The following is a 15,076-nucleotide window of genomic DNA, read 5'->3' on the forward strand; positions in this document are numbered from 1 at the left end:
TTCAGAGGCAGTCAGCAGGTTGCCCCAGGGACACACAGTGAGTCAGGAGCTCGAATGCCGTAGACTCTATGCCGTCCTCCATCTCCTTCCACCAATCTTCCATTGCCCCATCTCGTTGGCTTCCTGGGCAGCATGGGGAGTGACCCAGACGCAGTACACAACTCTGACCTTATTTCTCCCTCCAGTGAGTCTGGAGTCCAACTCCTCAGTGGCCAAGTTTCCAGTGACCATCCGCTTTCCTGTTATGCCCAAGTTATATGACCCTGGACCAGGTAAGGCCCTTGTCCCTGGGGCTCCATAGTGGGTCCTATAGACTACTGATGAGATTCAGAAGGGATCCCCTCTGAGACAGAGTAGGAGAGTAATTGTAAAAACAGAGTGGTACTAGAGGAGGAATAGATATATCAATAGCATCAAATTAGAAATCTAGAAATAGACAAGTTGAAATTTTACCATATGATAAAGGTAACTTTTCAAATTAAAGGGGGAAAAGATGGATTATTCAAGAAATCATGTGGGATAACTGTGTAGCTATGTGGAGAATGAGAAGTTGAGTATATCTCACAGCTCACATCAAGATAAATCCCCAATAGAGCAAATCCTAATTTTTTATAAGTATTCAAAAAAGGGTTCCCCTGGTGGCTCAGAATCACCTGCCAAGCGGGAGACCCTGGTTTGATCTCTGGGTTGGGAAGATCCCCTGGAGAAGGAAATGACAACCCACTCTAGTATTCTTGTCTGGGAAATCCCATGGACAGAGGAGCCTGGCAGGCTATAGTTCATGGGGTCCCAAAGAGTCAGACATGAGTTAGCAACTAAACAACAACTAGAAAAAAACAACAACATGGAATTTAAAAATAACTTTGGAACATAAGATTTTTCTAAATGTGACACAAAACCCAAAGGCCATAAAAGACTGGAAACATAAAATACATAACAATTTTTAATTGTTTTTCTTTTTTATGGCCACTGACGTGGCCTGTGGGATTTCAGTTCTCTGATCAGGGATCGAATCTGGTCCCTCAGCAGTGACGCATGAAATCCTAACCACTGGACTGCCAGGGAATTCCCAATTTTTAATAACTTTTTTGGACAGAAATCTACCATATGCAAAGTCAAAGGACAAACTGGGGGAAAAATACTTTCAACACAAAGTCAAAGATCTAATTTTACTTAGGAGCACTTGTGAGGACTTCCTGGTTGTCCAGCGGTTAAGACTCCATGCTCCCAGTGTAGGGGGTACTGGTTTGACCCCTGGTCAGGGAACTAAGGTCCCACATGCTGCACAGTGTGGCCAAATAAATAAATAAATTCTCACTACAGTCCTATAAAGTAGGTTGTTGTTGTTGTTTAGTCGCTGTGTCATGTCCGACTCTTTGTGACCCCACGAACTGCCACATGCCAGGCTTTTCTGTTCTTCACTATCTCCCGGAATTTGCTCACTCATGTTCACTGAGTCAGTGATGTTGTGAATCAATAAGAAAAAAACAAATAAGAGAAAAATAAGCCAGTTCACAAAAAGTTAAATTCAAGAATACTTTCAGTCATTAAAATACATGTTCAGTCTCACACTAAGTGCAAATGAAAACTACATCCATATCAAAAAGTATTGGAGGAGGAGTGAGGAAACATTCTTTTAAACTGCCAGTAGGAATGTAAATTGGCACAACCCTTCTGGAGCAACTTAGCAATGTCTGTCAACATTTTAAATGTATACGCACGTTGGGTCAGCGATTCCACTTGTATGAGTTATCCTATAGATGTGTGAAAAGACATCTGTGTGAAAAGACATTTGTTTGAGGGTGTTTATTGCGGCATTGTTTGCAATGACAAAAACCTTAAAAATGGTTGTGTGTGTTAGTCGCTAAGGCATGTCTGACTCTTTGTGACCCTGTGGGATTCTCCAGGCAAGAGTGCTGGAGTGGGTTGCCATTCCCTTCTCCAGGGGATCTTCCCGACCCAGGGATTGAACTTGAGTCTCCCTTATTGCAAGCAGATTCTTTACCATCTGAGTCACCAGGGGTTAAATCAAGTGTGGTCCATGGGTATAATGAAATGCCACGCAGTGACATTCAGAAGGACAGAGGAGGAAAACATGAGCCAGAAGTGTTTTTTATACTGATACAAAATGCTTTCCAAGATGTAAGCAAGGTACAGAAGAGAGTGGAAAGTAAGCTACTATTTCTGTAAAAAGAAAGGGGTAAAGAAGACGTAACTGCTTGATTATAGAAAAATAAACAAGAAGTTAGTAATACCTGGTAAACTCCTGGGGAGGAACCAAAATGTTGGGGACAGAGATGGGAAGAAGTATTTTCATGGTATAACTTTCAGTATATTTGGAATTTTGAGCTAATTGTCATTTTTGACGATATTTCCTATATATTCAAAATGTAACATTTGAAAAAAAAAGTAACGTATTCAGATAGATTCTATTAAAAATATCCTGTTCAATAGGATTCAGTAGCTACGGAGAGGAATTCACAGTATGTGCTTAACATCATCATAACTATCTCAAAAATAAAAGAAATCCGTACAACAGTTCACAAAAAAGCTTTTTTGGCTTCAGATTTGTCTTAAAGGTGAACTATTACCCATAAAATGGAAATCTCCACAGTCCTATCTCCCTCCCTTCTTCCAACAGTCATGGTCTTTCTTTTCCTGGTTTCTGTACATTTTAATATGTAGATTTCTATTCCAACACACAGGTGCACACACAGAGCTTACAGTGTGGTATAATGCATTTTTGAACTTTTCATAAAACTTATCACATTATATGGTATAGAATTCTAGTTTCTGGCCTTTTATCAGTCCATGGCTTGTCTTTTGGTTTTGCTTCTGGGGTCTTTTGTTTTATAAAACTTCATCCTTTAATAAAATTGATTCATTGCTTTTTTCTAGCTTTTGCTTTTTTGCCTTAATTCAAGAAATTCTTCCAACATTGAAGCCATAAAGATATTCTCCTGTATTTTTTTTCAAAAGTCACATATGCTTGTTTCTCACATTTAGATATTTAATCCACCTAGAAGTTATGTTTATGCATGGCATGTGATAGGGACCTAATATTTTACACATGGAGAGCCTATTGTCCCACCACCATGGAACAAGTGGTCCAGCCTTGTCCTCAGCCCCTCACACGCACAGCTTCATGCATGTAGGGGTTTGAACCAGCCTTTGTTGGGTTGCATTGATCTGTGTCCTGGGGCTCATTTTACATTTCCGTATGCTTTATAACAGGTTTTCTATCTAGTGCAGATAAATTCTGTATTGCAGGATGACTGTACTTCATTTAGTGAAATGTTCTTAGCTCTTCTTGGTCATTAACTTTTTCATTAGAGTTTTAGCATCAGCTCATCAAGATCACCCAAAATGCCTTGAGATTTTGATTAGAATTTTCTAAAATTTGTTGATTAATTAGAGATGAATTGACAGTTTTATGAAGTTGAATATTCACAACCATGAATCTGCTATATCTCTCCATGTGATACTCTCCATGTCATAGTCTCTTCATAGGTTCTTCAGTAATTTATTTTGTAGTTTTATTTGTAAAGGAATTGTACATTTTATTGGATTTGGTTTTAGGTAGTTTATATATATTTTTACTTTTATAAATTGGATTTTGTTCTACATTTTAATTGATGTTAGTATATAGAACATTAGTGATTTTTGAATGTTGGACTTAATAGGTATCCTTCTTGCACACATATTAGTGATTTTTTTTTAACATATAGAGTCTCTTAGACAAATAATGATTTTTATTTCTTCCTTTACAATTCTTATCATTTGTTTCTTTTTCTTGTCTTAATGCATTTTGCTAAAATCTTCAGTACAGTGTTGAATAATAGCAGTAGTAGCACACACTTTTGCTTGTTCCTGACTTTAAGAACCTTCTGATGTTATACTACTATTCTTGTTTGCTGGGTAGGAGTGTGGTAGATGTGTCAGGGTAAGAAAGTTTCCTTCTTTCCTTCTGTTTCTAAGAATTTTTCTATTTCTACTTTCTATTTCCTTGCTGAGAGTTTTCATATTTATATGAATAAGTATTGAATTTTATCAAAGAAATTATCTGCACCCACTGAAATAATTTTTCTCCTTTAACTGGGTTCATGAAGTGACTTACATTGATTTTTTGCTGTTGAAATTGTTCTTGCATTTTGGGGATAAACCCATCTTGATTGCAGTGCATTTGATTAAATGCTCAATTATATTTGTTGCTATTTTATATAGGATTCTTAACATCTGTATTCAAAACTGAGACTGTCTTTTTCTGTAATGTCCTTGCTCAGTTTTGTTATCGATATTATACAAGTCTCATAAGACAAGTTAGATACCTTTCCTTTTTTCACTGTTTGCTGAAATGAATTGAATTATAATAAAATAGGAATAATATGTCTCTTGGGGTTTTATTAAAACTTCTCTGTCCTTTTGTCTTTTTTTTTTTTTCTATCCAAGTTTTGGGGAAGGTGGTTGGGGTGTGAATGTGAACGGGAAAGAGTGAGAGAAAGGGAAGAAATTTAAAACTAACATCTCTACCGCTTTAATGGTTATTGATCTATATGTACATGAGTCAATTTTTAAAATGTTTCTATAAAGTTGTCTTAAAGTTAATATAAATTGTCTATTTTTTTTGCCATAGAGTTGTTCATAGAATTCTCTTATGCTTGTTGAAAATTTTCTTAATATCTTAAGTCATGTCTCCCTTTTGATTCTTTGTATATATCTTAAATGATTTTAAGTTGGTTTCATATCTAAATATTCTCATTTCTTTTATGCCTGTTTTGTTTCATGTTTTCTTTTTCATATATGTGATTCTATGATTTATCACCTTAAAGGTTTTAAACATTCTCACTTTGAGTCCCTTTCAGATTCGTCTATTGTTTGTCTATCTAGAGTGGATACTTCTAGCACAGGATAGATTTGCTGGCTTTGAATGTCTTGGGATTTTTGCTGGTGGCTCATCTTGAATATGAGACTTTACAAGCTTGTTTTGTTTTCTCCTCTCTCCCTCTTTCTCTCTCCTGATTCCTTCCCATCTCACAGCTTTATAGTTGCCCCAGATTCTCAGTCTATCATCATATACTACAGTCTTGGGGTCCCTGTCCCCTAGTGATATGGGCATCACCGAAGAGCCAGTTGCTGGGCCTCAGGGTGGCTTGGCACAGGACACGGCTGGGTGAGATGCTGCCATCGCTGAACCCAGAGGTGTGTCTGGGGATGATGGCTCTTTGAGGTTCCTTGCCCAGTGGGTAGTATGTCGTGAGAGCTGGAGGGAGTGCAGCCTGGCTCCAGTCCATGGTTTCTAGCAAAAAACCTGGTTGTGGACCCACATACTTCATGAGACACTTTTTTATTCCATTAACACTCAAACTCTGCCTCCCAGCCTCTGCTGTTCTGACCCCAGATTGCAGCAGACCCAGCTCCAGCTCTGCTCACTGCTTTTGACTCCTGTTCCTTGGAAGAAATGTCATCTGTTTTTGAACATGGCTCTGTCTTTGCATATTTCTTTATCATTGCTCTGTGTTTAGAACAATAAACAATCTCAAAAACAAAAACAAACAAAAAAAAAACAATCTCAAAGCAGGATGCTATACTGCCCACCTGGCCGGGAGTCTCCCACCTTGACTACCTCTGTGGTAACTCAGGCTCCTGATCCTCTCTTTACTGTAATGAAAGAACCAAATTTGTCACGTGGCCTGAGAAGAGAAAAGGTAGGAGAGCTTTCATGTGACACGCTCTCGAACATGATTTACGTGACTCTTTCTGTTACTGAGCCCTTTCCCGATTCTTGGACCATACCATACCATAGAAATGAATATCACTTCCATAAGACTCTTCAGCATGCAAAGCCTTTTATTCACAGAGATAGTTTGTACATAGGAGAGAAGGCAGGGAAAATGCCAGCTCACCAGGTAAAATGGGGTGAGTTGCTTTTATAGCAAAAAGGATGGTTTGTCTCATGATCACTGATAATTTCCAGAAATCATCAAATTTCTTGGATCAGCTGCAGGTGGCTGCATGATGGCTGTCAGGAAAAGAGAGTGTTTCTGTGCGGGGGAAGAAATGCATGAGAATTTTCTGCAAGAAAGCCCAAGAACAGATATGGTTAAAATTTACAGTTGAGCTTCTTATCTTGTAGCAACTAGGTATACTCAATAGTGGACCAGAGGTAACATTAATCTTTTATTTCTGTGATCCTGGTTTCTCCCCCCCAGGACTTGGACCCCAAGGGCCTTTGTTCTTTAGTTTGCAAGGCTTGTTCTGCCCAAGGCCAGTCTTTTTCTGAAGTGACTGTACTGTTGTCTTCCTGTCTTATTTCCACTCACTCCCAAAGACTCAAGAGGAGCTGGGTAATGGTGCAACATGTATTAAAAAAAGGAGATCTGGAATGACCTCTGACTTCTGTCATTCTGAGAAAGTGGCTCTGCAGTGGGGTTCTGTTGCACTCACGCACAAACAGTTGGTGGGGTGTGACTTTCAGCATGTGTTAATTCCAGTTGATCCCACCCCACCAGACGACCCACCTGCCTATCAGCTGGTATGGCTCCACTCTGTGGCTAGATCTCCTAAACACACCAGCAGCTATGGTTGTTTGACCCAAGGGTCTTTTCCATAGAAAGCCTGTCCTTTCTTCAACTGTTTCTATAAATCACACAACCTGGTCTACCCCCTTCCGATCTCCAAGTGGACCTGTTTCCACTTACACCTTCCAGAGGATAAAGATCAGGCAAGTTTCTCTATAGGAGTGCAGCTGATGACAGGGCAGGTCTCAAGTTCTTTAGAGCTTTTCTCCTCTTCCTGGGCCCTGTGACACTACATAGAAAATCCCTTGATGGGCAAGGCTCTATGCATCTCAACTCCTAGCATGAAAGCAGGATACAAGCCCAGTACAGACAGGCAAGCATAAAATGAAACATCCAGGTAAATAGTAGGAAATAGCAGAATGGAACCAACAGAACCAGGAAAGAGACTTTAGATTAGAACACAGACAAAATTTAAACAAATCATTATGGTTGTTTTTCAGTCGCTAAGTCATGTTTGACACTTTGCAGCCCCATGAACTGCAACATGCCAGGCTTCCCCATCCTTTACCATTTCCTGGAGCTTGCTCAAATTCACGTCCATTGAGTCAGTGATGCTACCCAACTATCTCATCCCGTCACCCCCTTCTCCTCCTGCCTTCACTCTTTCCCAGCATCAGGGTCTTTTCCAATGACTTGGCTCTTAGCATCACATTGCCAAAGTATTGGAGCTTCAGCATCAGTCCTTCCAATGAATATTCAGGGTTGATTTCTTTTAGGATTGATTGGTTTGATCTCCTTATAGTCCAAGGGAGGACTCTTCAAGAGTCTTCTCCAACACCACAATTTGAAAGCATCAATTCTTCGGTGCTCAACCTTCTTTATGGTCCAACTCTCACATCTGTACATGACTACTGGAAAAACCACAGCTGTGACTATACAGATCTTTGTTGGCAAAGTGAAGTCTCTGCTTTTTAATACACTGTCTATGTTTGTCATAGCTTTTCTTCCAAGGAGCAAGTGTCTTTTAATTTCATGCAGTCACTGTCTGCTGTGATTTTGGAGCCCAAGTCTATTGACACTTTCCCCCCATCTATTTGCCATGAAGTAATGGAACCAGATGCCATGAAAAACAAATAGGGTATGTTTAAATATATTTTTCTAATCCAACTAATGAACCCTTATTAAGCACTGACTGTATACAAGAGGCCTGAGGTCCACAAACACTTGAGAGATCGTGATATAGAGAAACCCTCAGAACAACACAAGTCAAGACAGTGAGGCTTCCCAAAGACAGAACTCTGATGTCTACCCTTTCTTGCTCAGAGAGGAAGCTCAGAAACCTGGTATCCATTGCCACCAAAACTTTCCTCCGTCCCCACAAGCTCATGACCATGCTCCAGAGCATTCGTGAGTATTACCCAGACTTGACCGTGATTGTGGCTGATGACAGCAAGGAGCCCCTGAAAATTAATGACAGCCATGTGGAGTATTACACTATGCCCTACGGCAAGGTATGTTCCTCCCGGGTGGGGAGACACCTGAATCCTGGGACAAGAGGGCCTCAGTCAGAGTCAGGTCCTTACCCAGGAGGGGCCAGCTTCAGTAGACTTCGAAAGGCAGCAAGATCCTGGCATGGGAGGGTGTGGGATTCTCCTCTGAGTCCTTTTACTGACTTCAAAGTCACAGAGAAATCAGGTCACTTTCCCTTTTCTGCATTAACAGGGTGGTTAATCCACCTTTTCTCATGCATGGTTTAGAAATTGATTGTGATCCTTCTAAGTGACTTGCAGCGTCTGACAGTCTAGTTTCCTGGCTTGCAGGTCCAAGAGCAGAGAAACTGCTCATCCCTATCATTTCACCCTCCCTGATGCATCTCCTCCACTCACTTTCCTTCAATCAAAGGAGGAGGTGGACATGATGCACACCAGAGTGCCCCTCCCCCCCGCAACAGCTTCCAGGCTACATGAGGGGAAAGGGCTTAAGAGCCCAGAGACTCTGTCCCGTGAAAAGAGACTCCCATCAGTCCATATTGGCCACAGGGCCAAGGAAGGACTCTCCCCTTTCTTGGTCTCAGTGTTTGACCCAGAGAGCCCCTGTCCTTCCCCCAGTATCTCTGAGGCATGGACTCCCTTTAACCTAGAGGTTCCCGACCACTGTTTGGGGTGCAGTGCAGCGTGGCTCTTGGGAACTGAGAAAGCTGCCAGGTGACACTGATAGGTGGCAGGGCAGAGGCCACCACCATCTAACCTCACTCTGCTCACAGGGCTGGTTTGCTGGTAGGAACCTGGCCATATCTCAGGTCACCACCAAATACGTTCTCTGGGTGGACGACGACTTTCTCTTCAGTGACAAGACCAAGATTGAGGTGCTGGTGGATGTCCTGGAGAAGACCGAACTGGATGTGGTAAGGGAGAGCTGCTGGTTCTACCTCCTCTGTGTGACAAGCCAGAGGGGAAGGAGGGAGAAGGGCAGAGAGGGAAGTGTTCAGGGGAGGAGGAGAGGGAGAGAGGTGGGGGGAGCCAGTGCAGGAGGAGATGAGGGGCTGAGACCTGCACGTGGGAGTCAGATGTGCGAGTTCTGCTTCTGCCTCCATTCTTAATTTTCTTTGAGCGAATATTACACCAACCCCCATCCCCCAAACGCACCATTGTTCTGTCTTTGAAATGTCGTGTTTATGCATCACTTCTAACTTCCTCCCTGCAGTGGTGGGAGAAGGCAGGCAGGGCTCTGGTTCTGTCACACACCCTTATACACAGCAAATGGCACAAAGCTGCGAAAGCACGCGTAGCCTTAATGAGATTAAAAAAGATAACAAAAACATCAAAAACCCATTCACATACAGGAAAGAGAAGAAAAATGTGACAATAATTAATAATACTGTATTATATCTTGAAATTTGCCGAGATGACTATACTGTATAGAGATGATGGATCTGTTAATTAGTTTGAGTGTGGTGATCTTTTCGCAATGTACACATCTATCAAAACATGTATAACCTCAAAATATGCAATTTTAATATGTCAAAGAAAAAGCTGTTAAAAAGAAAGAAAATGGATAAGAAGTAGCACAGTGACCGTGGTTATCTCTTACTCCAAGCGGACAGTCCCCAAAGTGTCTGGCTTGACTAAGATGTCTCTAGAGACCCAATCACAGTGGCGTAAATGACATAGAAGGTACAGTTCCTGCCCTTGTAATGAGAGCTGGTGCTGGACTCTCCTTCCAGAGGCATTCTGGACCAGCTCCATTCCCCGTTGTTCGTCCATTTTTGTTGTCCTCGGCTGTATGGTCAGAAGAAATGGGGAAAGAGGGGAATTGAAAGACAAGCAGTTTTCTTTTAAGAGTGTGATATTTATAAAAGTAGCAAGCATCTGTTTTAAACTACATCCTTTCAGCCAGGACTTAGACACATGGTCAAAACTTGCAAGGGAAGCGGGAAATTTTCAACTTTGGTGGGATAGTAGCTAGACCTTAATTTCGTTCATCAAAACTCAGTCCATTTACTAAGAGGAGGAGAGAAAGAATAGGGGACAGCAGACAGCACACTGCTGTGTCCCTCTGGGTGGTTATGATGGTTCAGGAACAGAAATACTTGCCTGTCCTGTTTTGCTTAGGCTCCAATATAGAGATGTACTCATCTCCCATGAGTGCAGGGGCAGGCATCGCAGAGAGGTGAGCCAAGAACAGAGAATGGGAGGAAGGAGCCTGAGACAGATGGCTGGCTGCAGGGAGTCCACATAGGGACCCTTGGATATGCAGGCTGCCTCTCGCCTGCACCCAAACACTGCTTCTCCTACCAGAAGGGAGTGAGCCACCTGTAAAGAGTGAGCTTGCAGGAGGGTAAGCACAGCAGAGTTGTCTGCCCTTTGGACTTGGTGTAGGCCTAGTGTGAAGGGTAGATAGAGAAAGGGTGTGATTCTTGTCATAACAGGTTCAATCCAGTGAGGTTTCCTGGCAGGGGCTACGTGGATATCGTCTGTTCTCTAACGCAGATTTCTCTGCCCACTGGCTAGGTAGGTGGCAGTGTGCTTGGAAATATGTTCCAGTTTAAGCTGTTCCTGGAGCACAGTAAGAACGGGGACTGTCTCCATCGGCGGACAGGATTTTTCCGGCCCCTGGACGGCTTCCCCAACTGCGTGGTGACCAGCGGCGTTGTTAACTTCTTCCTGGCCCACACAGAGCGGCTCCAAAGAGTTGGCTTTGACCCCCGCCTGCAGCGAGTGGCTCACTCAGGTGGGAAGGCTGGGGGGGAGAGGAGGGAGCTGGGCTGTGGACTGACCTCAGAAGTCTGCTCTCCCCCAGGGAGGGAGGGAGGGCCGTGTGCCACAGATTCAGGCAGCTTGCCCATTCTCCGCAAACTGGGGAGCCCACAGTTTCCCCTGCCTCCCTCCACTCTCTCTGCCTTCTTGCCTCCCACAGGCTATTCCTCCTTCTCTGAGATACCCTTCCCCTTCCTCTCCCTACAGCTCTGGCCCCTACCTGCTGCTGCACCTCCATCTCCAGACTTCCTTTCCTCTGTAACTGCAGCTGGTGAACTTCCTGTCTTAAATTGCCCTCAGTCCTGGAGTCCCCAGTTCCATCCAGTTGGAGCTAATCTGTGTCTCTCTATCCGTATCACTGTCTGTCCTTCTAATTCATTAGCCTGGGCAGGTGGTTCCACATGGGTGGAACCACCCCAAGGGTGTAAACCGTGTCCCCTCCCCCGACTCTCCTTCCGGACCTGCAATAGGGCCCTGGGTCTGTGGCTTGAAGGTCACATTTCCTTCTCTTGCTTCCCCTCTCTTGGCAGAGTTCTTTATTGATGGGCTCGGGAGCCTGCTCGTGGGGTCCTGCTCAGATGTGATTATAGGTCACCAGCCCCATTCTCCAGCGGAGGACCCAGACCTGGCAGCTCTGGAGAAGACCTACAACATATACCGGACCAACACCAATAATGAGATCCAGTTCAAGCTAGCTCTCCACTACTTCAAGAACCGTCTCCAATGTGCCACATAAAGATGCCTGGGCATTGGCAAAGTGCTGTGTCAACCAGTTGCAAGTATCTAAAACAGGAACTGGAGAATGAGCTACGAAAAATGTGAACTCCTGATAAGATGAATAGGGCAGATGGGTCTGGCTCAGTTGCTGTAGGTCATTAGAAATGGACCAATCACAGATTAGGGTAATGGAGATTGTATTAATAATTATTATTATTGATCACCATTTGTGAATCACTTGTACACACCTGATGCGAAGACCTGACTCATTTGAAAAGACCCTAATGTTGGGAAAGATTGAAGGCAGGAGGAGAAGGGGACAACAGAGGATGAGATGGTTAGATGGCATCACCGACTCAATGGACATGAGTTTGGGTAAACTCCGGGAGTTGGTGATGGACAGGGAGGCCTGGCGTGCTGCGGTTCATGGGGTCACAAAGAGTCGGACATGACTGAGTGACTGACCTGAACTGAACTGAACTGTGCATATAGTGGTGGTGGTGGTGGTTTAGGCACCAAGTCGTGTCCAACTCTTGTCTCACATCATCTCATGCAAAAGAGCACATGATGGGCTGGTATCCTTGATCAAAAGGATTGGTATCCTTCTGGGTCCTTGAGGGTTATTTGGTGGGTATTACATCACAGATCATCTCCAGCATCAACTATCATCCACAAATTTTTATTTGGTCCTACTTTGTGGACTCAAATAATGTGAATAACCCAGAGTACTTAACCTTGAGGAAGTGGCAGCCTGGTTCAGTTCATTCCATTAGTAGCATTCAGCAGCCAGGCTCAGAGGATCAGAGGAGAGAGAGCTCACAAGGGCAGGTGAGGAGGGCTCTGTGGAGTCAGCTTACCTGGAGTCCAGCACATGGATGGGATGCAGGAAGGTGGAGGGTAGAAATCACTGGGGTAGTCCACTCACTGCTGGAATAAAGCTTTTCCTGGCATCAGATGCGTACCATAAAGACACACTCCAGAATGCCTGGGATTGAACTTGGAACTTGTGCTGAGTTACTTTGTAAGCGCAGTGGCCAAGCCACTAAATTCCAGGGCCTTAAGATCAGTTGCTTACTACTCAAGATTGATGTCATCTGCAGAATGGAGCCATCATGACGACACGGGTTTTCTCTGTTATCTTGGGAGTCAGTGGATTCTCCCACTGCTGCACTGCTTTTTTCTACTCTTTCCTACTGAAGACAGCCACGGTAGCTCAAAATCTCTGAAAAATGTGTGAGATGTTAATTCATGAAAAATGTTTTGGTATTATTAAATTATTAAAAATAATTTTTAAAAATACTGCATGCTCTATCTCTTTGACAGCCACAATTCCTATTAGTATATTCAAGGCTCTGAGAAGTCCTGCTGTGAAGAAATTGATTCAGCATTTCTCAGATACGGATACAGACTGGCCATCAATTTTTTGTTCTCCCAAACACAAATAAAGCACATACCTCATTCCATTGTATATGTCATAATGATTCTGTTGCAAAAGTTTTATAACTTTTAACTAATGTGCATAACCATTTAGTACAGTAGTATATGTATTTTATGTATAATACCATAGCTATAAAGGGAGACGATGTTGGCTTGCTCCATTCAGTACTGTCCTTAGACCCAGGCAAGATGAGACCCTACCTGTGCTTTAGAGAACTCTGCATATCACAGACACGTGTATTTATTTTAAAAACCAAACAGACTCACAGAAGAAGAGATCAGATTTGTGGTTACCAGAGGCAGGTGGTGGAGGAAGGGAAGATTGGATGAAGGTGGTCAGAAGATATAGACTTCCAGTTATAAGATAAATAAGTACGAGGGCTGTAGTGTACAGCATGATAAATATAAGTAATGCTACTGTGTGTTACCTATGAAAATGGTTAAGAGAGTAAATCCTAAGAGTTCTCATCACAAGAAAAAAATATTATTTTTCTATTTAATTTTGTATCTATATGAGATGGTAGATATTCACTAAACTTAAGGTGATAATCATTTTATGATATCTGGAAGTCCAATCATTATGCTCTACATTTTAAACTTTAACAGTTGTAGTTGATGTTTTTGTTCAGTCACTCAGTTGTTTGACTTCTTGCCACCCCATAAATTGCAGCACGCCAGTCCTTTACCATCTCCCTGAGTTTGCACAAATTCATGTCCATGACGCCATCCAACAATCTCATCCTCTATTGTCCCCTTCTCCTCCTGCCTACAATCTTTTCCAGAATCAGGGTCTTTTCCAATGACTTTGGCTCTTTACATCAGGTGGCCAAAGTATTGGAGCTTCAGCTTCAGCATCAGTCCTTCAGTGAATTTTCAAGGTTGATTTCCTTTAGGATTGATTGGTTTGGTCTCCTTGCAGTCCAAGGGACTCTCAAGAGTCTTTTCCAGCACCACAATTCAAAAGCATTAATTCTTCAGCACTCAGCCTTCTTTATGGTCCAACTCTCACATCCATACATGACTAGAGGAAAAACCGTAGCTTTGACTATGGGGATCTTTGTCAGCAAAGTAATGTCTCTGCTTTTTTTTTTTTTTTTAATATTTATTTATTTATTTGGTTGTGCCAGGGTTTAGTTGGGGCATGCAGGATCTTTAGTTAAGACACAAGAACTCTTAGTTGTGGCATGTGGGGTCTAGTTCCCTAACCAGGGATCAAACCCCGGTCCCCTGCATTGGGAGCGTGGTCTTAGCCATTGGACCACCAGGAAGTCCCCAAAGTAATGTCTCTGCTTTTTAATATGCCTGTCTATGTTTGTCATAGCTTTTCTTCCAAGGAGCAAGTGTCTAATTTCATGGCTACAGTCACCGTCCGCACTGATTTTGGAGCCCAAGAAAATAAAGTCTGTCACTGTTTCCATTGTTTCCCCGTCTGTTTGCCATGAAGTGATGGGACCAGATGCCATGACCTTAGTTTTTAGAATGTTGAGTTTTAAGCCAGCTTTTTCACTCTCCTCTTTCACCTTCATCAAGAGGCTCTTTAGTTCCTCTTTACTTTCTGCCATAAGGGTAGTGTCACCTGCTTATCTGAGGTTATTGATATTTCTCTCAGCAATCTGGATTTCAGCTTGTGCTTCATCCAGCCCAGCATTTTGCATGATGTACTCTGCATGTAAGTTAAGTAAGCAGGGTGACAATGTACAGCCTTCACAGACTCCTTTCCCAATTTGGAACCAGTACGTTGTTCCATGTCCAATTCTAACTGTTGCTTCTTGTCCTGCCTACAGGTCTCTCAGGAGGCAGGTAAGGTGGTCTGGTATTTCCATCTCTATAAGAATCTTCCACAGTTAGCTGTGATCCACACAAAGGCTTTAGTGTAGTCAGTGAAACAGAAGTAGATGTTTTACTGGCGTTCTCTTACTTTTTCTGTGATTCAACGGATTTTGGTAATTTGATCTCTAGTTCCTTTGACTTTTCTAAATCCAGCTTGTGCATCTGGAAGTTCTGGGTTCAGACTGCTGAAGCCTAGCTTGAAGGATTTTGAGCAATACCTTATTAACATGTGAAATGAGTGCAATTGTGCAGTAGTTTGAACATTTTTTGGCATTGTCCTTCTTGGGGATTGGAATGAAAACTGACCTTTTCCAGTCC

General features: G+C 42.7%; 1 protein-coding gene across 5 annotated transcripts in view; it reads left to right on the top strand.

The window, feature by feature from the left end:
• The window catches only part of B4GALNT2 (beta-1,4-N-acetyl-galactosaminyltransferase 2), a 61,503-nt gene extending 48,713 nt beyond the window's left edge, over nucleotides 1–12,790 (top strand). For 4 of the 5 annotated variants that reach the window (XM_043470695.1, XM_043470703.1, XM_043470722.1 and 1 more), the window contains exons 7-11: nucleotides 186–272; nucleotides 7,842–8,029; nucleotides 8,782–8,922; nucleotides 10,529–10,748; nucleotides 11,305–12,790. In XM_043470695.1, coding sequence (XP_043326630.1) covers nucleotides 186–272; nucleotides 7,842–8,029; nucleotides 8,782–8,922; nucleotides 10,529–10,748; nucleotides 11,305–11,510 — 842 coding nt within the window. In that variant the 3' untranslated portion in view covers nucleotides 11,511–12,790. The remainder of the gene's footprint in view (nucleotides 1–185; nucleotides 273–7,841; nucleotides 8,030–8,781; nucleotides 8,923–10,528; nucleotides 10,749–11,304) is intronic. The other variant, XR_006269865.1, reaches the window with a different exon arrangement.
• The last annotated feature ends 2,286 nt before the right edge of the window (nucleotides 12,791–15,076 follow it).

Source organism: Cervus canadensis, chromosome 1 (assembly GCF_019320065.1).
Source record: "Cervus canadensis isolate Bull #8, Minnesota chromosome 1, ASM1932006v1, whole genome shotgun sequence".
NCBI classification, from domain to species: Eukaryota; Metazoa; Chordata; class Mammalia; order Artiodactyla; family Cervidae; genus Cervus; species Cervus canadensis.